The sequence below is a fragment of the Manis javanica genome, chromosome 5 (assembly GCF_040802235.1).
Source record: "Manis javanica isolate MJ-LG chromosome 5, MJ_LKY, whole genome shotgun sequence".
Classification (NCBI taxonomy): domain Eukaryota; kingdom Metazoa; phylum Chordata; class Mammalia; order Pholidota; family Manidae; genus Manis; species Manis javanica.
The window spans coordinates 15,800,902-15,826,916 of record NC_133160.1 but is presented as its reverse complement, the minus strand read 5'-3'; the positions used below and the strand labels follow the sequence as shown (position 1 = coordinate 15,826,916).

Below are 26,015 nucleotides of genomic sequence, written 5' to 3'. Positions count from 1 at the left end.
AAAATTGTTATCAAGACTTTGAAGTACAGGCACAAGGTACTGGGAGAATTTTAACAAGCAGAGAAAAATCTAGTCTGGCAAATCAGGGTAGTAAGTAGAAAATAAGTTAGACTCAATGGATAAGTAGAAGTTACGGATAAGTAGGGCAAAGAGGGAGGGTGAATGATGGAGTGTGGTGGAGAGTTTTGCAAGGGCAAGAGCAGAGGTGAAAATCCATCCCTGGGGAGAAGAGATGGTAATTTGGAGCAGGGTGATGGCAGTGTGGACGGGAAGCAGACTGTTTGGGAGATCTGGGAGTGCTAATCAACTGTGATTTGGTGGTGATGGATAAGGAGGAAGGAGGGAAGAGACTCCAGCTCTTCTCTTTTATACCCGTGCAGTGGGTCAGGGACAGGGAGCCTCAGAGGAGGGCTCGTTTTGGAAGGATGCTGTGCACTCGGATGGTCACACTTCATTTGAGGGGTATGTAGGACACTGAAGTGGTAATGTTGAGTAGGAGTTGGATATACAAGACGGGCCAGTAATAACAAAATGAAACCATGGCAGGGAATAGATCTCGTGGCAAGAATGCAAAAAGGGACACCAAAAGCAGGTGTAGGACTAAGCCCAGAGGAACTCCAACCGTAACAATTAGGAAAAAGCAAAGACACTGAGAAACTGAGGTGGAGGGCTGTGTACAGAGAGGCAAGGGGAACAGCAAGAAGGCAAGCTGTCGATGTAGAAGCCAAGGGAGGACCAAGAAGGGACTGGGTAACAGTGACAAATACGGCTGGATGGTCAACTAAAATGTGACCTTCAATTTGCCCACTGAATTTAGTGTCTTCCTGGCTACTTGTTTCCTGAGCATGTAAAATTTAGGGAGCACATTGAGGTCACAAGCCATCCTGCAGTGGGTGGAGAAGAGAGTGGAAGGCAGGGGATTGTCCTGAGACAGGTGAGCGGTGATGGCTGTGAGTGGGCGGGGAATGCAAGACACAGCAGGGGTGAGATGCGGGGCCAGAGCAGGGGTCCCTCCCCAAGACGGGAGAGGTTGTGGCATGACTCAGGGCAACCATGGACAAATCCAAAACTGAAGTAAGAGGTAGAAGGTGGGAAAGGAAGAGGAAAGAGCTGACTTTGCTAGGGTCCTGGAGAGGTGGGAGCAGGGGGTGGGTGCAAAGAAAGTACTTTCCCTCCTGGAGATAAAAGATGAAAATGTGCACATGCTTTGGGGACGTGGGGTGAGGTGTCCGAATGGCTCTGAAGAAGAGAGGGTGAAAACAAAAGTGTGGTGGAAGGGGAGATTCTTTAAGATGTGGAAAGCAAGCTGAATGGGGTGATGCCGAGGCTACTGGTCAGGAAGGGTCTACCTGACGCAGGGTGTGGCCGTGAACTCTAAGCCAGCAGCACTAGGTCACCTGGTCTCCTCCTTCAGTGCCAGTTTGCAGCAAATTCTCTTTCTCACCCCAGATCAGATAAACAGTCATCTGTATTGTCTTCTACTTATTTTATGATGTATTCCCATCTTTTTCTTTGTAAACCTGACATTTTAATCCATCCGCAATCTATTTTATGTATCATACAAAGTAAAAATCTAACAATAGTTCTTTATAGTTTTCTTAGGACCACTGACTGATCAGAACTTTCCTCAGTGATTTCAAATACCATTTTATTAATATGTCAAATTATATCACATCTTGGCATATATTGTGTAGTTTTCTATTTCATTGAGTCATAGCTTCAACTCCGAAAGTACCTCTCTGTCGCACTGATATAACATGTTTTAATATGCGATAGAAAAACTCCCTTGCTTTTATTATTCTTCTTTTTGCAAAGTTTTCTGGACTCTCAGTACCCATTTATTCTTCTAGAAGAACTGAGGAGTAATTTGACAAATCTTCAGAAATGTCCCATCAGAATTTTTATTTCAGTTGCATTCTTTCTTTTCTGGGGGCAAATGGCACTTTTTATAATGAGTCAGAAAGCCTTCAGAAAGGGGACATTTTTGGTGTTTTGGGGGGGCAGCCTGAAGTATGTGAGCACTGTCCCTTCCTTTGCCTGGAGTGTCTGTTCTCAAAGAGCCTGTCATTAAATCCCTCCCCCATATGCACGTGTGGAATGAGAGCTTCCGTCTTCTGCCTGCAGACTGGCATATAAAGATGCCCACAACACTGAGGTCTCTCCATCCCCAACCCACACTCCCATCCACAGCTCCATAGCCCAACATTGCCTTCAGCCCTGGGCAGTCAGACTTTGAGGATATTAATGCCAGTGGACTTAAAGGCTTTTCTTCCTGTGCCCTGTGGTGGGGGGCAGGGGGTTCTTTCAATGAGGTCATTTTTCCCCATTTAGGTCCCCCTCCTCCAACACTGCCTCCCTTGCATTACTTCCTTTGGGTATGCGAATGGCTTCCTCTTATAGTTCTCAAGGCAAGTTTAATGGTACTTTTCTCCAAATTTCTTCAGGAAAGTAGTTTAAGAATGATCAGATCACCACTTTGAATCGAAAAGCTCATTTGTACCATGCATGCGTACAAGGGGGTATTGCACAATGACTAAATTCGTGAGCTGAGCCCGACTGCCTGGGTTTGTGTCCTGTTCTTGCTACTTATTTGCTGTATAATCTGGGGAAAGCTGCTAACCTCTCTGTGCCTTCACTTCCTTGCTTTAAAGTGGAGGTACAATAGGTACCTAATTCATAGGCATTGTGGGAATTTGAAATATCAATACATGTAAAGTGCTTAGCAAAGTGCCTGGCACAAAGTCCTTACCCTGTGTGTCTGCTCCTCCCCCTGGTCCCATCACGTTCTCTGAGAACGGCTCTCGTAGAGCCTAGAGATCACCAATTTGAATTTTTTGCAGAATCAGTTATGATCGTTACTATTTTCCTTCGTGTACTTACCTCTGTCTATTACCTCTGACTGGTGTTATACCACTAATCATGGAAGTCATATTTCCTCACAGCTTACAGAGTATATTAAGCAGCTTTCTACAATCTTCTTCTGATTTTTACAGTAATTTTAAAATCTATTTTGTCTCTGAGGACTCAGGATTTATTCATTCAATAACATATTTATTGCCGGCCTATTATCTACCTGGCACTGTTCTAAATACTTGGAAATACCACTAAACAAAATAGAAAAACAAATCACTGCCTCCTTGGCATACATTCTAGTGGGAGAAGATAGATAATAAAATGTAGAGTGAAATATGCAGTATGTCAAATGATAAATGCTAAGGAAATACAGCAGGGAAGAGGGACAAAGGGTAAGGTGTTGGAAGCTTCTAGTTTTTAAAAGAATGGCTAAGGAAGAACTTCCTGAAAGAAACTGACTTGAAAGAGGTGAAGGAACCAGCCCTGTTTATTTTGGGGAAACATCATTTAGTTAGAGGGAATGGCACATGCAAAGGTCCTGAGGCAGGGACACAATTGGCATATTTGAGAACAGTGACTGGATTTTGTAGTAAGGCAGAGGTAGAAGGAGATGAGGTCAGAGAGGCACTGAGAAGTAGGAGTTCTGATCACATGGGGTTTGTGAGCTATTGGGGAGGAACTGGGCTTTTAATGGCAGTGACATGAAAAACCACTGTAGGGTTCTGAGCATAGGGGTGATGATGTCATTTGCCTCATGGTTTAAGATCATTCTGGCTGCTGTGCTAAGGAAATAGTGCAGGGGCCGGAGCTGAAGCTGAGCACTCATGTAGGAGACTGCAATAATCCAGACTGCAGATCACAGTGGCTTGGACCAAAGAGCTATCAGTAGAGGCTGTAAGAAATCGTTGCGGTCTTGCTATATTTGAAAGAATGAGTCAAGAGATGTGCTGATGGCCGGGATGTGGGTAGCGAGCATGGTTGCTGCTCCATGCAAAGAAAGGGGGCGTCGATCTTAGAGGATACAGGGCAAAGGGTTTCCCTTCATACAGAGTGTAATGAAGGGAATCCTGGAGTTGTGCAATCCAAGGCCTTGGGTGTGATAAAAGACAGGAATCAAGGTTTTTGACTTAAGCCATGGATAAAATGCAGGGGTCATTAACTGAGAATAAGGAGACTGTGGGGACAAGGAGTGTGGTAGTGGTTGAAGGATGAGCAGGAGATCAACTCTGCACATGCTTAATTCCAGAGGCTGATTAGCAGTCCAGGTAGACAGGTTGAATAGGCAGTTAGATAAATGACTCTGGAGGGCAGGGCAGAGGACTCGCCTGGAGATATCAGGTGGGGGAGTCATTAGCATGTGGATGGATTTTAAAGCCAAGATATTGGAGGCAATAATGAGAGGGGATGAGTGTGGATCAAAGGCCAGCAAACTTTAGCTGTGGCAAACACAACCAGGTGTTTGATTTGTCAATAAAATTTTATTGGAACACTGTTGCACTCATTATTTATATGGTCAGAGTGAGATCTGAAATTGAGATTACAGCTGTATTACAGGTTACTTTAAAGTGGCCCCTTGCCCATGACTAACAGGAATTTTGCACAATGCCTTGGTTTGGTTTTTCCTACCTATATACCCTTGACTAAAAATCTGTCTTCCATGTCTGGTATTGGCCACACCCCACTTAGTACAGCTGTTGGCAGAGAAGCAGTTAAGAGCTTTACATATAGACTTTCATGCATTAGTTCAAGAAACTGGTTCTATTATCATCCCCATTTTACAGATGGAGGTACTCCAGTGTACAGAATGCAACGTATTTAACCAAGATGGCATAACAAAATAGTGGATGGAGCCTGGATTCAGCCCAGAAGTATTTCCTGAACAACCTTTCTTCCACCACCTGGCAGACGTGGGTTCAGAAAAGCTGAAAGGCAATCGCAGAGCTGTTGGTGGCAAAGCCAGGACATTTCAGCTCCAGGCCAAGGCTCTTTGTACCACACCACCCTCCTACCCCACAGGCCAAGATGTCCTTTTCAAGGAAGCAAACTAACTTTCTTTTGATTCAACTGGGTCTTCTTCTATTTTTCCTTTTTCTGTTTCATTGTGAAAAGCCTTCTTTGGGAAAGATTCCTTTTTTTGTCTTTTCTTCTGATTCTGTGCTGCTTTACCCTTTTTTTCTTTCCCTATAATTCTTTAATGAATCCACATACTCCCTTTCCACAATTCCGTTTCGTCTTCTATCTAACAGCATGGAACTTTCCATCCTTTTGACAGAGTTCCACAACAAAGGTTAATTACTTTATAATTTCATTCTCTTCAAAATAAAAAAAAGAACACATGAAACTTGCTAATTTTAACTGTGCTTCTTGTCAGGAGGTTCATGTAAATTCACTGTAATTAAACCAGATGTTTTCTTGTGCCTAAAAGTCAGGTGGTAATTTAAGGGAAATTTTCATTTCAACATAACAGAGGACAGAGTGTAATGAAGGGAAGTTTTCCTCTCTCCTCTCCTCTCCTCTCCTCTCTTCTCTTCTCCTTTCCTCCTCTCCATTTTCATATCTGGACCATGGGGCTAATGATGGTGGACTCTGAGGGTAGGTGTGAGAAGTGAAAAGTCAGCTTACGTGGAAGCACAGAGTCTTGCACAGTCAATAGAAGTTTGCCTTCCAGCTTTTCTTGTCTGGGTCACTGTTTGGGTCTTCCCATTCCAGGGGCCATGTTTGTTGATTAGTTGGCTGTTGTTCATTTTAAGGAGATTCAGAACTGACTTAAGAAAAATCGAAATGATTTAAAAATAGTTCAGAGGCCACCACCATTACATGAGACCCCCAAGTGAGTCTTATGGAGACAAGACAGATTTAGACAACTTCAGTCTACTTGTGTTTTCCAGTCTTGCCAGAGGAAAGAGAATGATTTCTGGGTAAATTTTTCCATCTTAAGACATCAAATTTATCTTTTTAATGGACTAGTACATGTGCCACAATCAGTTTTCCAAGAAAAACAAAACACCAGCGTGTCGCCTATTTCTGTGGTGTAAGTTTCCCCATTGTGGCAGATTTCAAGCAATGAATGTGGTATCACAGAACTCACAGGTGGGAAGAGAGGCTAATGATCAGCTCTAGAAAGCCATTATGAGTTAGTTTTGAATAAAGATAAAATACATAATACATATTCTTAGTTTCATATATATGCACATATTATATATATGTATATATACAAAAACAGGGCCTTGTGATATTGTGAAAGAGGCATGGGCTTTGATTTCAGATGTTCATTCATTCAGCGTATAGTTAATGAGCACCTACAATGTACCAGAGGGACAATAAACATATATATGTATACATGCACATGCATATAGTAAATATACATATATATGCATACACACACACAAACATACACACACACAGTATTTCAGAGGATGATAAATGCCACAGAAAAAAATAAAGGTAGGGAGGTTTTTGCCAGGCATAGGATTATATATTAGATGGGGTGAGGGGAAAAAAATCACAGAAAATATTTTGGAATCTATTTATTGGCTCTGCCATTTGTTACTTGGTAACCTTGGACAGCTTCCTTAAACTCTCTGAGCCTCAGGTTCCCTTCTGCACCCGTGTCAATAGCACCTACGTCAAGGTATTTGGCAGCTGACTGTACAAATGAAGACTATTAGCACAACGCCTAGCTCATGGAGGGCATTCGGAAACCATAATTACATTTCTCCTTACCCTTTATAATATTTCGAGGTCACCTTTGTAAACATCAAAAATGTACTGAGCTCTAATTAAGTGATGCCTTCAGGACTTACTAAGGTGGGTATAGCTTTTTGCCCTTCCATTAACTCTGGACTGAATTACTCACTGCCTTGTTGTTATTGTCTTTTATGCTTTTCTTTCCTCTTTCCCCTTTTTGCAGACTTTAAACGCTGCATCCTGTTACTACATATTTTCCTGTCCCTGGCAACACGTAGCCTTCTTCTAGCTTCCTGTGACTGAGAAACCACATAATTAGACTTGTTAGAAACGCACATAGAAAACAGACACTTATTCCTGAGATACGTCAGTCTTCCCTACAGTGAAACTTTAGTTACTGTATTAAATGAAATAACATATATATGTGATTAATTATACTACATATCAATTATATTAACATGTTATATACTATATTATTCATTATAATCAATTATTTTTTATATCCTTACATATTATATGGGAGCCTATTCCTTTTTGTAAAATAGGAAAAATAATACTGTTTGCTTTTTCACATTGCGTGTTCAGATAAAATGTAATGATATTGCTGGTGAAAATGTAGAATGATACACCATCTATGGAGGAGTATCTGTCAAAACCTAACAAAAATGCATGTGTGTTTATCTTTATACCTTAGCAATCCTACTTTTAGGAATTTACCCTGAAAATACATCTCCACAAATACCAAACAACATGTCCAGGGCTATTTGCTACAATATTATTTACCATAGCAAATAAGGAGAACAACATAACTATCCACAGGACCCTGCTTGAATAAACCATCATCTATCCAGACAATGAAGTCCCATGTATTTTGTAAAAAAGAATGACAGAAATCTGTACAAACTGATATGGAGTGATTTCCAGGATATATTAAGTGAACAAAAATACAAGATGCAGAGTATATCTATTATGCTACCTTTTGTATAAAAATTTTAAAAAGAAAAATAGTTTTTACTTTTCTGCAAAATTATAGAAATGATATATCTGCAACTAATAAAAATGGTTACCTTTTAGGTATGGGTAGGAGCAGTGGGAAAGAAAGATGGTGGTAATGTTTCTCTGAGTAAACCTTTCTATATACTTTTGACTTTTGAACCACACAACTGCTTTGATGTTAAAAACAATGAAATTAAATAAAAAAGGACAAGGGTGGGAAGACAAATCTTAAAACTGAGACAAATAAACCTAACTGGGTATCAAATTGGTAATATAAGCATACAGGGAAAAGAATGAACCTTTGGCTATGGCATTCTGACTACCCAAGGAGAGAAAAACTGAAAAGAAAATCTTTAACTTAGTAATTTTCTGGTTTGTTAGGGGAATTGGTATTGCAATTCTGAAATTATTTATGTGTATTGTAGGATGGGGCAAATGAAAAAGGCATGGATGTTGGGAACTGGGACTCTCACTGTGGGAGGAAGGAGATAAATACACGGATTGAGGGTGAGGGCAGGAGAATCCTGAGGTGTTGGATTTGAATCCCTATGAGCTCATGCTTTAAAACAGGTAAATTATATTCCCCAGCTCTACTTTCTTGAACAGTCTAGAGGCAATAACACCCCACTGAGCCCACCTAGGATGTATGCCTTAGTGCTGAAATACCACTGCCCCCTGAAAACAACCAGAAATCCTTAGATAAATGGTTGACTTCACATTTGGGGCAACTACAAGGATAGTCCAGAATATTATGTTCTAGGAGCAAAGGAGACTAATGAGACCATATCAAAAAGACCAACTTTAAAGGAATCCCACTAACCATACATGAGATAATTTGAGCATTGAAAAAAATGAGGATATTAATGGATTTTAATGCACTGAATCAAAAAATGATCTATGAGTCAATAGGGATACTGAAAATGGGGAAGGGGATAAGGAAAGAAAAGCTCTTCTATAAAGAAGAATGCTAATTAATACATGCAGAGGGAAAGTTAAGTTTAAAAATCACCCTTTTGTAAATATCTGTGCAATAATTAATTCAGGTGAGGATTATCAAGAAATGCTAAAACCACTGAGTGAAAAGGTGGAGAATAAGATACTCTCACCACCTCAAAGTGTCACTGCACAGATTTGCTAATTTACAAAGGGAAATCATACATTTATAGTGGAAGGAATGGGTGAACTCCATCTCAGCTAAGTCACCAAATCACCAGTAGAGAGGCTCCCTGACATTATGGACCCCTGGACATGACAGACTCGGTAAGAAATATGCATCACCAACCCATGTAGCCCTTTGGACAAACATGTCTCATAGTCTGGTTGGTCACATAAAATCAGGCTTAACATTATTGGAAATGTGAACATGGATTGTCTATTTGATTATTTTTTAAATTAATGCTAAATTTCTTAGATGTTCTATGGAATGTAGGAGAATGTCCTTGACCTTAGGTCATGCATGCTAAAGTGCTTTGGGGTCAGGTGTCAACGATTTCTGCTGTTTACTTTCAGTTAGTCAAAAACAATGTATGTATTTTTGTAAATGATATTTCCATATTAAATACATATACCTACGTATCATACATATATATACATGAACAAAAGAGTTAACAAATGCTGAAGCCTGTTTAGTCGCCTTTCAACAGCTGCTTCCCAGATGAAGCAACAGGGCTCAGAGGCCAGGAGTTGCTCTCTCCAGAGGCACATTGCATCCCAGGCCCGCAAAGCCCCAGAGGTGCTGAAATTACAAATTCTACAAATTCCCCAGTAGACAATGTTGGAGCACAGATGCAAGTGGCAGGAGTCCAGGCAACTCAAGCTAAGAAGTTGCTCTTTGGCTCCCCGAGGGCGTTTGAGATAATGGACTGACGTGGTGTCCCCTCCTCAGCTTGTCCTGGAGGTGAATGAGTTCCCAGCAAACAGAGCTGGTGCCTCTCCCTTCTTCATGAGGAACGGGACCTAATCCTGCACACAGAGGAGGCCTGTGATCTCCTGAGACCTTCCTCGAGCCCCATGGCTCCTGAGCTGGGGCGTCGGGACAGCTACAAGACTGAGAGCCGGCATCGTGGAGGTTGGTGTTTTTACTATGAGAAACTCCACACACCTTGGTAGAGTAGGAATTGATGTTTTATTCATGGTGTTTAATTAAAATTTAACTTTAAAGCATTGTTGCTCTCACATTGTTTTGATAAAGGCTTTATCAAAGTTTATTAAAGAGGCAGAGTTTAAAGATGGGACTTGGGGTGCACTATCGCTCACATAGGTAATCGCCAGAAAGCAGTGGGCAGAACCTCCTGAAGAAATCACCCTGAGCCACTCCTGGGCCAAACCCTATCATTCGTTTTTGGAGTCCTCAATTTTCATGCAGGGTTTCAACAGTGACTCCTCCATAACAACTAGGGGTTTTCCATGGGCACTTGTCCCTAGGCCACCCTTCCTGCCCTGACCCCACTTCTCGCACCGGGCACTGACCACTTCACCGGTCCTTGAGAGTCTATAACCTATTTGCTACAAGCATTTGGGAGTGGACAATTAGAGTGATGGAGAGGTTTCCTAGGGCAGGTGGGTGATTTCTGGGTGCTCAAGCTGGAGAATCCTTTGTCAAGGAATATTTTTTCCTGCGATTTAGTGCAAAGGTGGCAGCTATATTTATTGAAAACTTACAATCTGCTTGGCATTGTTCCCATTTCTTTACATACCTTTCTTTTTAATGAGCACAAAAACCTGTAAGGTTGGTTCTATTTTTATCTCCATTTTTTTAGATCAAGAAACCAAGGAGCTGAGAGGTTCAGCCACTTGTCCCAGATGTACATGGCTCCGGAGTTCACTTTCTCAAACGGGGTATTATCCTTCCTGCTGGAGGTGGGGCTGCACAGTTTGGAGCCAGATCTAGGGATGGTCTGGCTGTTTTGCCAGAAGCTAAACTCAGGGCCACAGCTCTGGGGCTGCAGAATGAAGCTGTGATGAGATGCCCAGCCCTCTGTTGGAGTTTTGGTGGGAATGGGCTCACAGGAGGCAGAGGCCTCAGAGTACCTGGCAAGGCTGATCAAGGGGGAGGGCTGCAAAGAAGGAAGTTGGGGGCCGAGGTGACAAAGGCCAGGTTCCCCACTGCTGGCATCCCCGAGGGAAGCACAGTCTGAGGGGTTGCTGGGATGCGGAAGTTCAAGGTGGTCAGGAAGGCTCTGTCATGAAGGTGGGTTGTGTACAACTTCCAGTTCTAAGATGGGACTTACGAGAAAGAAGAATCAGGGGACAGGGTGAGAAGAGGCTTTATCTTTTCATTTCTCCTTTCTCTCTATATGGGACTTTGCAGCTGAGGATGTGGGTCTGGACCCACCAGGGATCCAGGAGTCCTGGGTCACTCAGGAGTGTTGGGTAGGAAACAAGAGGAGCAGACAGGACTGCCGCAGCAGAGGCTCTGCCTTAGGTTCTAAGGCTCAACTGAATCCAGCGGAGATATTTGCCTGACGATGTCAGTGCTCAGACCCCTTTCCTTTATAGCGTTTTTGTGCCCCTTGACCTTTTGCCTGCATGTGCAGGTAAACAAAACGTCCTGAGAATTTATTTCCCAACCCCTCCCCATCCCAGCCTTAACCACTGGCTGTCAGCTCCCTTTCCTGATCTGGAACAAGAAGGGCACAGAAAGTGCCCCACAGAGCTCGTCTGCAGGCCCAGGCTGCAGCTCCCTTTGCTGGGCTTGACCTGAAGTAGCACCTTAGCTCCCTCCCCTATCCTATCTTGCTTACCCCACTCCTTTCCCAGTCTCCCCTGGGAAAACCTCCTTAATCCATTCGCAGCACACAAACCTACATCCCAGGATGACTCCAGGGAACTAACTAAAGACACCCACAAGGCCAGAGGCAGCACAGCCGAAGGGAAAACTGGCAGAGAGACATGGAGAAGTGTTTCCGAGAAGTTCCGTCCTCCCATAAACGAGATAGCCGCTGTGGTAGAGTTACCAGCCAAGTGCAGGGAGAGCCTAGGAAGGGACACCCAGCCGACTCAGGGCAGTCAGGGAAAACTTCCTGGAGGAAGTAGCATGTGAGGAAAGACTTGAAAGATTAACAGCATCTGAAAACAGGGAGGGAGGGGTTGTCCAAGCAGGAGAAATGGCATGGGCAAGGACAGAGCGGCGGGAAAGGTGATGTGTTCTAGGAAGTGCCAGGGGCCTTGTATTCCCGGAGTCTCGACTCCAGAGGTGTATTGGAAGGTCAATTACAGGAAGCAGATTCATCAGAACCTGTGGGGGTGGTCAGGGAGTGGGATGGGATCAGTAGGGGTGCCCAGGCTAATGTCAGGTCTTTATCCTGACCTCCCAGATGTGGTTCACTGAGATGAGGAACACTGAGAGAGAAGTCAGTGTAGACAAGGAGATTAGTTCATTTTTAGATACATTGAGTTTGAGATGCTACAGGATCTACCAGGTGAGTTTTTGGTCCTAGGTGTGTTCAATATGTGTGCTAAGCACTTGATGTGCATTTTCTGATTTTAATTCTTGCAAAATCCAGAGTTGTCTGACTTCCAAACTCAACATGCTTACATGACACAATATACACGTTCTCTTTCGGGAGGCACTGGTTAAGCGTTGGACATAGAAGGTGGTGCCCAGTGAGAAGAGGGCTGGGGGTGTGGGAGGCCCAGTTTGGTTGAGGACTTGTCGGCAGCAGAGTTGCCGTTGTCTATGGGAACAGCGCCCCCTGGAGGTGCACAATGCCCGACCTATATGGTCCTTCACACAAGACCTTGGAAAAGAGTCAGGATACAGAGGGCGAGATTAAAGATGCAGGGAAAATAAAAACCTCACAGCTGACAGGCAAGGCATGACCCTGTGGGCGGGTCAAACGCTCCCCGTTCCTGAGCAAGCCCGCCTCCCTTGCTCACCATCCTCCTCCGTCTGTACCACCAGCTCCTCGCTCTCCATCCGGCCCTCGGGGTTGGACAGCAGGAGCCGCAGCCGGATGGTCATGAAGGGGCGCAGGCCCCGCAGAGTGTAGTGGGAGGAGGTCTGAATGACCTCCTCGGCCTCGTACTGCTGCTGGTTGAACACGTACTGGTACTGCACAGTGAGGTTGTAGCTGTGGCAGCGGGTCACTGCATAGCCGAAGGGCTCCCACTGCAGGGTCAGCTGCCGGGCTCGGATGTCCACGATCTCCACGTTCTGCGGGCCGTGCACTGGGTCTGCAAGACACGCACGCAAGACACAGGGCTCTGAGGATACAGTCAGGAAGGTGGGGTGGGTGTCCCACTAAAACTGGGTGGGGAACAACTGTTTAAACTTATCTCAGCCACTCAGGCATGGCCTCCCTGATATTTGTCACAAAGAGGATAATTTAATTAACGTTTTTCTGTAAATCAAACTCCTTTTTCTTACTTAGATACAAGCATATAAAAGAAAACATAATCATATAAAAGGAACACCCGAATCACTGGGCACAAATAAATGTTAACCATTTACATGTTAACCGTATGTGAGCCAAATGTTAACCATAAAAATAAATGCAAAATCGTTATTACATTCTTAAAAGTTCAGCAGGGTACAGCTGAAAGCTGTCTTGGACACTGCCAACAGCACACACGACATTCTGGGGACGTACTAACTTAGAAGGTCGCTGGAGTTCTGACCCTCCTCCTTAGGTTAGATCCGGTCACATCTTCTCTCCTTAGGAAATCAGGCACCTCTCTTCAGTTACCCACCCGAGGTGCACAGGCTGCAAACCCCACTACATCCTCGGCACACCGCGCTCAGCCTCCCGCCGCACTCACTGTGACCCAGCGGCTATGCCGTGTAATTTCCCTCCCGTTCACAGACAACACAGCTCATCATTACTGCAGCAGCCCTCAACCCTTCTTTCTTTCTTCTCCCCTCCAGGGACATCATTCTAAAACCAGATCTGGCCATGTTTCCATACGCTAGTGATGCCCCCACGCCACCCTGCCCCTCTTGGTTCTAGACCCATATGTAACATTGGCTATATCTTATTTTATAATGAATATTGGTTATACTTTACCCAAGAGCAATGGGTGTTTTTATACAAAATAGATGATAACAATCACAATGATTTTTTTTGAACCTTCCTATGTAAAGCTCTTTCTATATTAAGGTTTAGGCATTTGTTATGATAGAGGCCTAACTTCTTTGTGGTCAGCATCCGCGGAAGTCCCAGAGTCGGGTTCTCTCAGCTGGGAGCAGGTAGACACAGGCTAGAGATTAAGTCAGTATTTTCCTACACACTACCTACCAGACTTTACCAAGGTAGATCCCTCTTTTATTTCATCTATGAAATGGTGATTGTAATAGTAGCTAATTGCACTGGGGGGTAGGGGGGAATTACATGAGATGTTGTCTGCACAGCAGTTAGCATAGCACCTGGAACCTCATAAGCATTCAGTATATGGTGGTTTTTCTTCTGCAGTAATAGGCATGGTAATAAAAATAATAGACTTCGTATGCTGTGTCTGTTCTGAAGGTTTAAGTGGCAGTGCTGGGTAGAAACCCTGTGCAAAGTGATGGATTCTATCTTTCCTTGGGTCTCCTCAGATCACTTAGGGTAAGGCTGTCTGTGCACCAATGCAGCAGTAAGAAAGAGGGAAGGGCTCTTGAAGCCAGCTAAGCCCCCTGATCTGTCCCCACGGGGAGAATGTCCTGTGACTTGTGTCTGAGTGTTACCAAGGAACACATTTCAAAGTGCCCCTCTTTGGAGAAGGATGCCAGGAAATGTCAGAGAGCCTGGCAAGCCGGCCCAGACCTGCTCACACACTGCTGGGGACAGTGGGCAGCCTGGCCCTGGATCAGCTGAGGAGTTCACGGTCACTCTTACAGCCTAATTATTCATGTTCACAGGTCCTTTGTGTAAAGAAGAGCCAGTGTCTCCAAAGCAAATGGGTGACTTTGAAAATGTGACATTGAACGAGCTGTTGCTGAGGGCCCATTGTGCTGAGCTCATGTGGAGTGGAAGGGGGAGAGTTCAGTCCCCACAGCTGTGGGGTCGTGGCTGCCACTGCTTGGTTTAGCAACTCAGGATGGCATAGGACAAATGTACAAGCGTGGGGATATGGAGCAGCTGTTTGTCTGGGAAGCCTGAGCGCCCCCCAGCCTTGCCCAGCTGGGGTCTTTCTGCAGGTCCAGATGCCAGAACTCCCCTGGCAGGGAGGCGCCCATCCCTGCTCAGGACCTCACCGACCTCCTCTGCCTTCAAAACTGACGCCATGCCCCTAAAAGACAGTCGCCCTCAAGGCTCTCTCACCTCACCTTGATAGTGAGAACCATAATTTGAGACCCTTTTACGTCCAAGACTAAGACCCTGTTTTGTCAAACATGTTAAGAGATACCACAGCTCAGGTTAAACATTTATTTTTGGATCTCCAATGAGCCCAAATGAAACAATCAAACAAAACACTGTTCATGGCCAGCAGCCACAGTGCTGGCTGCTATCATCTGCAACATCATGTGACCCTGTAAGGGAAGGGCCAACTGCCAACCCCATTTTCTAGATTAATAAACTGAGGCCAGAGAGGTCTAGGAACTTGTATAGAGTAGCCGAGTGGGGTTTTGAACTTGTGTCCATCTGACTCCATGTCTAGTGTGCAAAGTTGGAAGGTGTGCCTGCCCAGAGGGATCTTGGAAGGTGCCGTGCGTCCACTCCAGGGAGGAACAGCCAGATACCAAGAGGGCCTGAGACCCGGGGAAGGGCACTGACACGAGGCATGTCACAGTCATCAGGGCACTACTGCAAGGAAGCCGAGGACTGTCAGGAAGAGGTGGCCAGACCCTCAGGAGCAGGGCAGGATGTGGGGACTTAATCACATTAGGTGACAAGCTGGCCACTGGCCTGTCTTCTCACACCTGGTCTCCAGCACCTACGGTCTCCCTGCAGCTCACTGGTGGAAGTGCGCACATGGACACCTTTCTGCTCCTCTCAAAGGAAGGAACAGGTGGTCTGCCTTTCCAAAGAGGGCAGGGGTGTTGCAAGACTGCCACAAGCAAAGAGATTCCCTCCCAGAGCAGGAAGGTCCCAGAACAGGGAAGTCACCTGCCTGTCTGAAGCACTTGTGATGGACCATCGTCAGACAGGCCATGGGGAATAGCGGAGCCTGGCAGAGCGTGGCTCGAATCCAGCTGCTGGTGCACAGCTCACTAACTGTGTGACCCTGGGCAAGGGCATTTCATCTCTGAGCCTCCATTTCCACATCTATAAAGTGGAAATCATTGCACTAATCTCAGAGGGCTGCTAATGAGTATAAAATGAATTATAAAGAAAGAGAGAAAATTGCCTTTGCCTAACAGTGGGCATTCCTCTTAGAGAAAATGGCTTTTCTTAGAGAAATGTCTTAAGAAGCTTGTTCAGAGTAGAAGCTATATTCCCAGGGCCTTGGGATCAGTTGCGCTCAGCCTTCAGAAGAGAAAAATGGTTTCACTCATTGGTGGAAATGAGTAGGAGAGGATGCGGGTGAGCAGGAAGGCAGGATATCGGGTGGAACCCACTTTGACTGTTCTCCAGGTGACCCCTGGATCTTCAAAAGGTCCTCCGAACACCACAAAAGGGTTCACTGTGAATGGAGTTCCTCTGGCTTCTAGGAAGAGCTGAGATCTGCATGCTTCCTTCAGGCCAAATAAGATACCGCTTGGGAACACAGGGACCAGAGGCAAAAGATACTCAGGAAATATGTCCAGGTGGGTTACCGATACACTGAGAAATGTTTCTGGGGGTTCCCCAGGCTGTGGAAATCAAGAAGTTCAAGGAAATCTCCTAGCCCTGGCAGGCTGAGAACAGGTCTCTGGCATAGGGAATTGAGGCCAATGAAGAGATGTGACTTGTCTACGGCCACACAGCCAAGTCCCGAGCTCTGGGCTCCCAGCCCATTCAGCATTTGTTACACTTTCTAGGAACTGCTTGCTCATGTATCCAACACTCCTCCCAGGCTGCAAAAGACCATGTTCTGTTTGTCCAGCAACCCCAACATATGGCACAGGGTCTGTCGAGGGGCCAGTTCATGTTTGTTAAGCTGAGATGAACAGATGGTGACCTGTTCTTGAGAACTGAGCTCAGACCCTCTGGCTCCACAGTCCCTGTTCTGTCCCCTCCACCATGTCACTGAGTCTTTAAGGTGAACATATCTGTTTTTGCATTCAAGCAAAACAATGTCCTGAAATCTGACACGATGGCAACGAGTTTTCAAGATGTGTGATGGAAGCAGGCATGCTTTCACTCTGACCCCCTGAAACCTTAGCCACTGAATCCAGCTGCTGCTCCAGTAATTGCCGATAGCAGGGGGAGAGTCTCAGGTTTACACTGGGGCTGGTGCAAACAAGCTGGAAATTGCTGAGAAAGTCATGTGTGTGCAGTGGAGATTGGTTTGTTGAATTTACATCCCCTGTGTAAATATGTCCAAGCCCAGAGCATGTGGTTTATGCCTCCAGATAGGGCCTCATCCATATGACCTTAAGGAACAGCCAATGAGATGACAAACAGTGGGAAGAGAGTGGCTGGGTCTGGGAAGCTGGTACATCTTCTCTTTGGAACATCTAAGTGACTCAGCCTCTGGGTAAACTTTCTTTGTCCTTAGACTTGGCACCAGGGACCCTGTCCTGAGACCTGTGCATTAAGGGGCCCACTTTGGGCCTCTTCAGACCCTCCTCCTGGAGCAGAAGTCAGTGGTCTAACCTGATCCCTGTGATTCCCATTCTGAACCAGCCTCCAGGGACATGACACCCCAGAATTCCCTGCCCCGCTGCCCAAAACTCACTTCCATGGCCTGTGTGAACCTGTTCCTTGGTCTGTCCTTCCAAGATCAGACCACCCTCCATGTGTGCTCCCCTAGGCCCAAGGGGTGACCTAAGGGTGACTGTAGTGGGGGGGAGTAGACAGAGTTTGGACAAGGGTGCTCAGGGCTTCTCACATGTGTGCACAAGGCCTTTTGTGGGGGGATGGAGTCAGGCAAAAGCAGAAGGGAAGCGGCCACAAGGTCTGTTTGTGTTCTTGGCCCAGACCCACTGGTACTCCAGTACGGGTTAGGAGCAGGCGCCTGCTGTGGGTCTGTCATGTCTTCAGAAGCTTCCTCATTCCCACAGCTGCCCTGCGAGGCAAACCGGTCCTCTGAACCACTGAGAACTTCTCTGTTTTTCATGTTGGATTTTACCAAAGTACCATTTCTTCCTGAAATACCATTTTGAACCAAATGCCTGAGCCCAGCCTGCACCTTCTACCCTCCCTCCTCCAAATTCCTTTGCTCGTTTTCTACTATTCACTCGTCAAATCCTATGTTCACCAAAACAAAGTTATTCCATCCTGAATCCTTTCACACCTCCATGCTTTTGCCCATATTCTTCTCTCTGCTTGGGATGCCACTGGCACATCCTTATTGAATATATTTGAGGCACAGCTCCAGTGCCACCCTTTCCTTGTAACCTTCTCCAAAAACCTTCCTTGCCCAGCAGAAAGGATGCCTCCATCATCTGTATTCTTTAACACACTGGCATGTTTATCAAATGGCAGGTGAATGGCTTATGTGTTTGGATCAAGTTCACATCTCCTGCTAACTCGTAAGCCTTTAGATAGCCGGATGTTTAAAATTGAAACATACAGATGCTTAATAAATTAATTAAACAATGAATAACTACAGAAAGCGGGTGATAACTAAAGACCAAACCAGAATTAAGGTCTTAACATCCTGCAGAAGGAAACAAGTAAAGGGTTGAGCCCAGGCTCTCTTTTAAGGACTACCATGTGGTCACATCAGAATTTGAGCCTTTTTTGTTCCATATGGACCCAGCTTCCATTCCTGCTGTCAAAGGCAATAGCTGTAGAATCTCCTAATAACCTTCATCACGGTGGAACATCTTATTAAAAAAGGAGCAGCAAAGCAGATTTCCAATTCATGAATTTTCTCTGTATTCATCTCTGCATGCAGAGTTGGCTGTAACATATGTACTGTTCAAAGTTGAACCTAAATTGAGATAATTTGGGGCAAGGGGCTGAAAATGTGGAGGTGGATAGCTTGTATGTAAAATTAATTTTTTATCCATTTGGAGATGCAATTTGAGTTCCTTTCAAATTAAATTGCAATGGAGTCCTAGGCAGCTGGAAACATTATTGCCAACATAATTTGATACTGCAAGAGCAGTAATACGTTGACAGATAGTTCCATGTGACCATTAATTTGCAATTTCTGTATGGAAATGATACACAAAGAGAAAAAAAAGGTAAAAAGAACCAAATTAAAATCCATCTTCTTTCCGGCATCAACCAAACCCACTCTCTTGCTTATGTCCCACGCCTCCTCTAATTTATTGCTGATGTTTGGCGGACAGGAATTTGTTGAATTTACCATGACATCTTATGAAGGTAGGCAAGGACAGGAATCCGGAGGCTTCTACTGGGGATGCTGGTACCCTCACAACCACAGGGTCCCTCGGTCCTAACTATCCTGACAACTAGAATCATCGAAGCTGGAACATGCTACCTTGTGAGAAGGGTACGGGTGCCATCCTCTTGTAGAAAGGCAATAAAGAAGGTAATTCAGTCATGTGTTCATTGGCTCATTTGTTAATGAAAAAAATACTCTTGAGCATGGAGGTACCATGGCATGGTGGAAAGAGTGGTGGCTCTGTTTAACACCTGGACATAAAGCAAGTCACTTGTCTCATCTGTGTCTAGGCCTCATTTTCCTCATGTGTAAAACATGAATGATACTCCCTGACTCTCAGGGCTATGAGGTGAATTCAAGAGACAGTGTCTGCAAAGCTCTTGATGGTACTGGACCAGCTGCATGCCCTCAAATACAGCTTCCACTTCCAGAAGAAAGGGAGACCAGAAAGCCACTGGGACAGGGGTCCTGTAGGTTGCTGTGGACCCCTGGCCTGGTCTCCATCTAGTTGGCTGAGGGCTTCATGCTTTTAACCAACTACAGTTTGGGGTAAGCAAGCTTCCATTGATGCAGATATTGCTGTATCTCTTCCTTTATTTCTACAAACACATCTTGGACCTCTGAGATGGGACAGACATTAGGGATGCAGCTGAATAAGACAGACATTTGCTTGCCTTCATGAGACCCATGCTCCGGAGGGGATGCAGACACATTGCAAAGGATGGAATCATGATGTCCGATGCATCTTTCTGCAGGGGAAGTGCTGGGCTTCAGGCAGCACATGGCAGAAAGACATGGCTGAGCCCTGGAAACTCATCTAAGACAATTTAATCATGACTGTGCACAACCCTTATGTTCTTTTTCATAGAAACGAGAAGCCAGCAAAGAAATCTGAGGTGAGTGAAGGTTAATGCTTCCCCCACAACTGTATTATAAGATTTTAATAAAAGTAAGTCTCAGGCCAAGTTCTACTATACAGATGACTGATGACCGTCTATTACACAAATGCTTATTAGCAAGCAGGCACAACACAGGTCAAACAATCTATTCCAGAAAGTTCAATGAAGTCCCAGCAATCTGTCCTTTTAGGCGATCTGGTTACTACCTTGCATGAAAGATTCACTGAAGGCAGTGACAATAGTATTCTTAGGCAGGAGTTAGTAAACTCTTTTTTTTTTTTCTTAATAAAGGACTAGGTAGTAAATACTATAAGCTTTGTGGGTCAGTTTGTCACACTGTTCATCTCTGCTGTTGCACAAAAGCAGACAGACATGTACACAAATGGGCGTGGCTGTCTCAGTAAGTTTATTTACAAAAACAGCTAGCCAACGATGGACTGTAGCTTGTCCACTTCTGTTCTAGGGGCAAAACCAGTCACCATTATAGTGACATCAGGTAACCAGGAATCCTCCTCCTCCCATGGGTGACTTAGGGCTGTTTAGGAATCAAGGTTTGGACACCATCCCTAAGGTTAAAGGCTAGAGATCTTACAGGAGTCTTTGTCATTATGTGTGTGTGCGAAGTGCTTTAAAACTATCTCGGCCAAGCCACGTATTTTGAATAACTTCAGTTTCACCAATTAGGGTCCATTTATAATCCTTATTATTATGCTAGTCAATAGTTCCTGGATTCCACCTACAACCACCAGTTTCTGACATTTAGTATGCTAATTAGCAAAATGAAGGTTGTTGATCAAGATTCGGTCCCAGAAGCACCTGGCAATGTTGAGTTGTCCCTGGAGTAAAGGTTTCTTGACTGGAATACAGGTGGACCTTCCATAAATAGTGTGTTCTGGATTGAAGGGCTGGCAGCACTGAGTGACAGCTTAACCTATAACTCACCCAACACACTCTCCACTGTTAGATATTTGGGAGTGAATTGCCAACAGCGTAACATGGAATCTAGAGGTCAAGAAATCTGTCCTGAAGGAGGAGGCCTTAGACAAAGGGTGGATAGGATTTAACCAGATAAACGTGCAGAGGTGGGGGAAGGTTCAATCCCAGGCAAGGGAGGCAATACATTTAAAGTCCAAGAGACAAGAGCAAAGGCACAAGTGGCCATCAAGAGTGTGATGCAGCCGTCAGCCACGGGGGCAGCGACTCCCCACCTTCCACCACACGTACACCACACATACCCTACACGGTGACGGGGCAGGCTGAGTGGGCATCAGGTCTATCATGCCCCCTGCTACCATTCCTAAGTGAGAATAACAGCTAAGGCAGTTGCAGCTGTGTGATGTGATATTATTTGCCAAAAGTAAAGCCCTGGACTAATTCATTCTTTTAATAATCATTTCTGAGTTCCTACTATGTGCCAGGTACTGTATTAGATGTAGGAGTGAACCAAATGAACAAAAATCCTCTCTGCCCTTAAGGGACTTACGTTTTAATGGGGATGGGGGTTATATAACATGAATAATCAGCAGTAAGTGCTCTAGAGAAAAATACGCAGGGGAGGGAGATTGGGGGGTTCAGACAGGCTTGTACCCCAAGTGTTACCTCTTTGATTTCAGGTCCTGCTGTCAGCTCCTTGATCTTTCCTATTTCCACTTAAGTTTTCCTAAATACAATTTAGCTTGAATATTTATTAAGCACCTATGGGGTGGCAGGCTAGGTGTCAGGGACATAGTGTTAGCAGAAATAGGCATGGTCCTTGACTCTCTTGAGCCTCATCTGGTGGGACAGACAGACTGAAACAACAAGAATGGCAATCAAACATGTGAGCGGACAAAACTGCATGTTGTGATGAGTGTTTGGAGGGGACAGATGAGAGGTAAGCTGGACAGAAACTATTAGGTACGGCAATCAGGGAAGGTGGCTCTAAAGAGCTGATGTTTTGACTGAAAGCTGTCCCTCCTTCCTCCTCTAGCCCACCTTTATCCCCACTTCCACTCATTCATTGGGCCTCAGTTGTGCTCAGAAAAGTTCCTCTCAAATGCTTATCTCATCCACAGTTAGATTAGTGTCCTGCTTCATGTTCGCTCATCAAATGGATGGCAGAACTTGGCTGGAATGTCAGAGAGCAGCAAATCAGGGCTGTTCCAAGAGCCCCATCCTGTAAGGCCTACCGTATGCAGCTGGTGGTATGAATGGGGCACCAAGAGTCAGACGCAGCCTAGGTCCAAGAAGCACCCTGCTGGCAGGAGCCGTGGACCTCAGGCCAGTGTGAGCATGACAGCTGCAACCTGAGGGCCCTGGGCTACTTACTAAGCCATGGCCTTGGTTCCAAACACTCTCTCTCTGTACCCTGTTTGGGATGCTGAGGAGTGGATTTCAGAAACCACATCTCTGCTCCACCACCTGGTTCCAAGCTAGTCTCTGCCAATAGGGGGTGACAGACGGATCCTGCCAAGAGGAGGAAAGGGGTGCTTCCTGTTCCTGCGTCACCCCTACATCACTTCTTCACCCTTGGGAAGTCTGTTCCATTGCAGCAGCTGGATCTAGTTTGCAGTTTCTCCAACACTTAAAAAGCCAGGCTCATTGCAGCACGTCAGAGCACCAGCACCAGCCAGAGTGCTCCCTCTTCCAATCCGTTTTAAACGTGTAGAATCCCAGCCTGCTCCCTTTGTTCTAATCCAGCCCAGCGGTACACGCTTCCCACAGTTGCTACACTGGTGTAATGCCTCTGTGTTCTCTTCTTGACTCTTCAGTTTCCCAGCCACTTCTTTCTGTATAGCTAACCAGAGGTTTCCAGCTTTCTCGGTTCATTGCGCGCTTGGCGTTCTGCTAATTTTTTCACAGAGCTGCTAACCAAAGAAATCCCTAACCAGTTCATTTATTCCTCAGTCTGAACAACTTAATAAGTATTTATATCCTAACAACCTAATAGTGGTTTGAGAAAAAGTATACACAAATCAAAAGAAAAAATATTTTAATGTCTCTCTTAAATAACTGCAATTGCTTACTAAGGGGATGCATCAACTGTTGACCACTGAACAACTTCTCAAACCATGGGTTCAGGTCGACACTGCCCTCTGGTTTTCTGCTGCATGTTGACTTTTGTGCAGTTCATGTTTGTCATCCCAGAAACTACCAGAAGATAGTCTGGTGCTTTGCAAAGATACAATGTCATTGAAGGACGGTAGTGTACTTCTAATGTTGAAACTGTGAACCACCTCAACTCAAGTAGCTCAAGTAGTTTGTACCGTGTCTGACAGATAATACCTGTGTTTCATGGTAATTTAAAGTACAATTCTCAGCACCCTACATGGTGCCTTTGTGAGTTCATTGTGGCATCCTGGGCTGTATCAACATGATTTTAGAACTGTGATAGTTAACAGTTCTTGATAGGGACTCTTTCCTATTCCCTAACTAGGCCTTGACTTACACAGGACTCAGATGGCCTCAACTTCTTGAAGATTTCACCCCCTCCCCATCCTTCCTCTCCCAGTGCTCCATTCGGACCACAGATCTGATGCCCCAGCTGGCTGCACTGTGCTTCCCAGCCCTGGCTCAGACCTGGGCCTCCCCACTCCACCTGACCCAGAGGGGGCCACCTGGTCTGTTGCTAAACTGGGCAGCAGGGTTTTCGGCCACACTTCCTGCCCATCAATTGCTCAGATGCTCAAATGCCAGGAAGAATTTAATGGACACAGGCACAAGATTGCTGCCAGGAAATAAAAGCTTTTAGAATGCTTAAAAATTACTTTTGTGGCAGAGGAAATCAGGTTGGAAAGAGAGAAGCAATTTCTAAATTACATGGTTTCAGTTTCCAGAGAGGAAAAGAGTTTCAGGGTAGGGGGGAGGAGAACGCAAGCCCGTAATATCTTTTGGGCTTCACTTCAATTCACACTTAATTCATGGCGAGTCTCCCTGTCTATTAAAAAAAAAAAAAGGAAAAGGAAAAGGAAAAAAATAGAGCTGGAGAAAGAATAAAACCTGAAACATCTCTGGTTGTCAAAAGTCTCCTGGTGCTGGATACAGGTGAGGTATTAAACATTCTGAACATGTCACTTCCTTTTGGGAAACATGGTTTGGCTGCGAACAATAGGGGCACTGGATGGAATTAGGAAACAGTCTTCAGTATCACTTATTTGTCATTGCTGTGATGCTCATGAGAGGCCATGTGAAAATCAAACTGTTTCTAGAATATGTAAAACAAATAAACAAAAACAGTATCTGTTGATTAGACTCTGATAGCCCATCTCCCAGAATGACTACCTGCCCTTCTAGTTGGAGAGTCCGGCTTTTTATACTCAGAGGTGGAACTTTTCAAAGCTGAGGCTACTCACAGCTGAGAGGCCCACTCCCGCTGCCAACCCCCCACCACCACCCAGGACATTCTTGAACCAAGGAATCGCATTAATCTACAGACGCTACTCAGGACCGCTGGGCCTTGAAGAGCCCTGCTGTGTCAGCAGCGCTAGAAATGCCTACCAAGCTTTTTTATGGTGTCCAAAGCTTTATTCTTTGAAATGTACAAGTCACATTAAATTGAAGGAAACATTTCAAACAAAACCCGGTGTCAGTGAAAGGAGGCTTATTCTCTGTTGGGTCTCATGTGGGATTCACCTAGGCAAAGAGAAAGGGCACCAGACAAAGTAAAAGCTGTTTGTTCCAGTCACCTCGGGGCAAAACACCAAGAAGAGAAGCCCAGTAGAAGAGGGGGCACCACAGGGCAGACGCTGGAAAACCCATTTACCCTCTGATTGTCCTTGCTCATTTCTGAATCACCCTCGGGCCTTGCTGAGCATCTCTTGGCAAAGACAGTGGGTTAAAATGCAAACATGTTTCCTGGCTGACCTCTCTAATGGAAGGTGGCCCCTGGCCATGACATTGTGAGACCCAATCCTAGCTCAGGCTCTTACATAAGCCACCAAGTGATCATCCTTCCTATCAGAATTCTCCAGAGATCACTATCCTTCACCACTTTCAAGTTTGACTTGCCTTTCTAAATGTGCTCTCTGCAAACTATGAGCTTTCCCTTTATGCCTCCAGGCACAGTCCCCTTCCCACTTTTCATCTCCTTCTCCATCTGCAATTGCCTGAGGCTTTCATGTTTTCTTTCTCCTGACCAACAGAATCTGTTTATAAACTGTGACCTTGAATGAATAATTTTACCCCTTCTGCACCTGGTTTTCTAATATGTAAAGTGAAAGTAATGACACCTATTTCCTAAGGTTCTTCTGAAATACAATTGAAATTATATGTGCTCATATATTAGTTAGCTGTTGCTGTGTAACAAATTGCCCCTAAAGTCACTGGTTTACAACAACAGGCATCTATCCTCGGGCTCTTGCATCTGCTTGTCCGGTCCAGGCTAGGCTCAGCTAGGCATGGCTCCAGGCCATGCCTTGTGCTCAGGTCTACTCCATGTGTGTTTAGTCCAGTGCCAAGGCTGAAGGGGCAGCGGTTGCTCAGCGTATGTCATTTCCATTAGGGATGTCCAGAGCCAAGTCAACCCATGTGAGAGCTCTTAAGGCCTCCCTCACATCATGTCCACCAATACCATATCGGTCAAAGCAAGTCATGTGGGCAAGCCCAGCATCAATAGGGCTTTTCCCATAGTGGGGAAGTCAGGCAGGAGGGAGTGAACATGTGCTAAATGTAACTTTGAGTCAGACCTCAGGGCAACCAGAAGATTCTGCTGAAACCATAAGGCGTGAGCAGTTACCTGCTCTGCAGTAGCATTTGAGCTATTATGTAATGCATCCCTGGGAAACAGGAGCAGATAAATGTAATAGGTAGATCTGGGGAAAGAACCCTGCCCTTTAGCATCCTTCTCAAACTTTATGAACCTTCTTGATCCACCAGATAAACTGGTCAGGTAAGTTATTCCTGACCTCACCTCAGACCACACTCTTCCACATATCCTGTTACCCTCTGTCCCAGATCAAAACTGTGATAGACAAGATATGCCCCCTCCCCACCAGGATGTCCGTCCATGCTGCTATATATGCACATGGCACCTGCCACTGCTTACTGTTGAGAGTAGTAACTCAAGCACCTGCTATCATTTCCCTCTCCTCTCCCAGTGAAAGACACACAATTTTGTTTAAGAAGTCCTTACCCAGGCTGAAGTTACTAAGTCATTCTTCAACATTCTCTTCCAACTTTACAGATTTATCTTTCACAGTGACATCTTAGTCTGGAGTCCCCTAGCTTGGCACGAGGTACTAG

At 45.1% G+C, this 26,015-nt stretch overlaps 1 protein-coding gene across 14 annotated transcripts in view; it reads right to left on the bottom strand.

Annotated features, from left to right (window-relative positions):
- The window catches only part of PTPRT (protein tyrosine phosphatase receptor type T), a 970,716-nt gene that overhangs the window by 351,757 nt on the left and 592,944 nt on the right, over window positions 1–26,015 (bottom strand). For all 14 annotated transcript variants that reach the window (XM_073236577.1, XM_073236581.1, XM_073236583.1 and 11 more), the window contains exon 8: window positions 12,415–12,711. In XM_073236577.1, coding sequence (XP_073092678.1) covers window positions 12,415–12,711 — 297 coding nt within the window. The remainder of the gene's footprint in view (window positions 1–12,414; window positions 12,712–26,015) is intronic.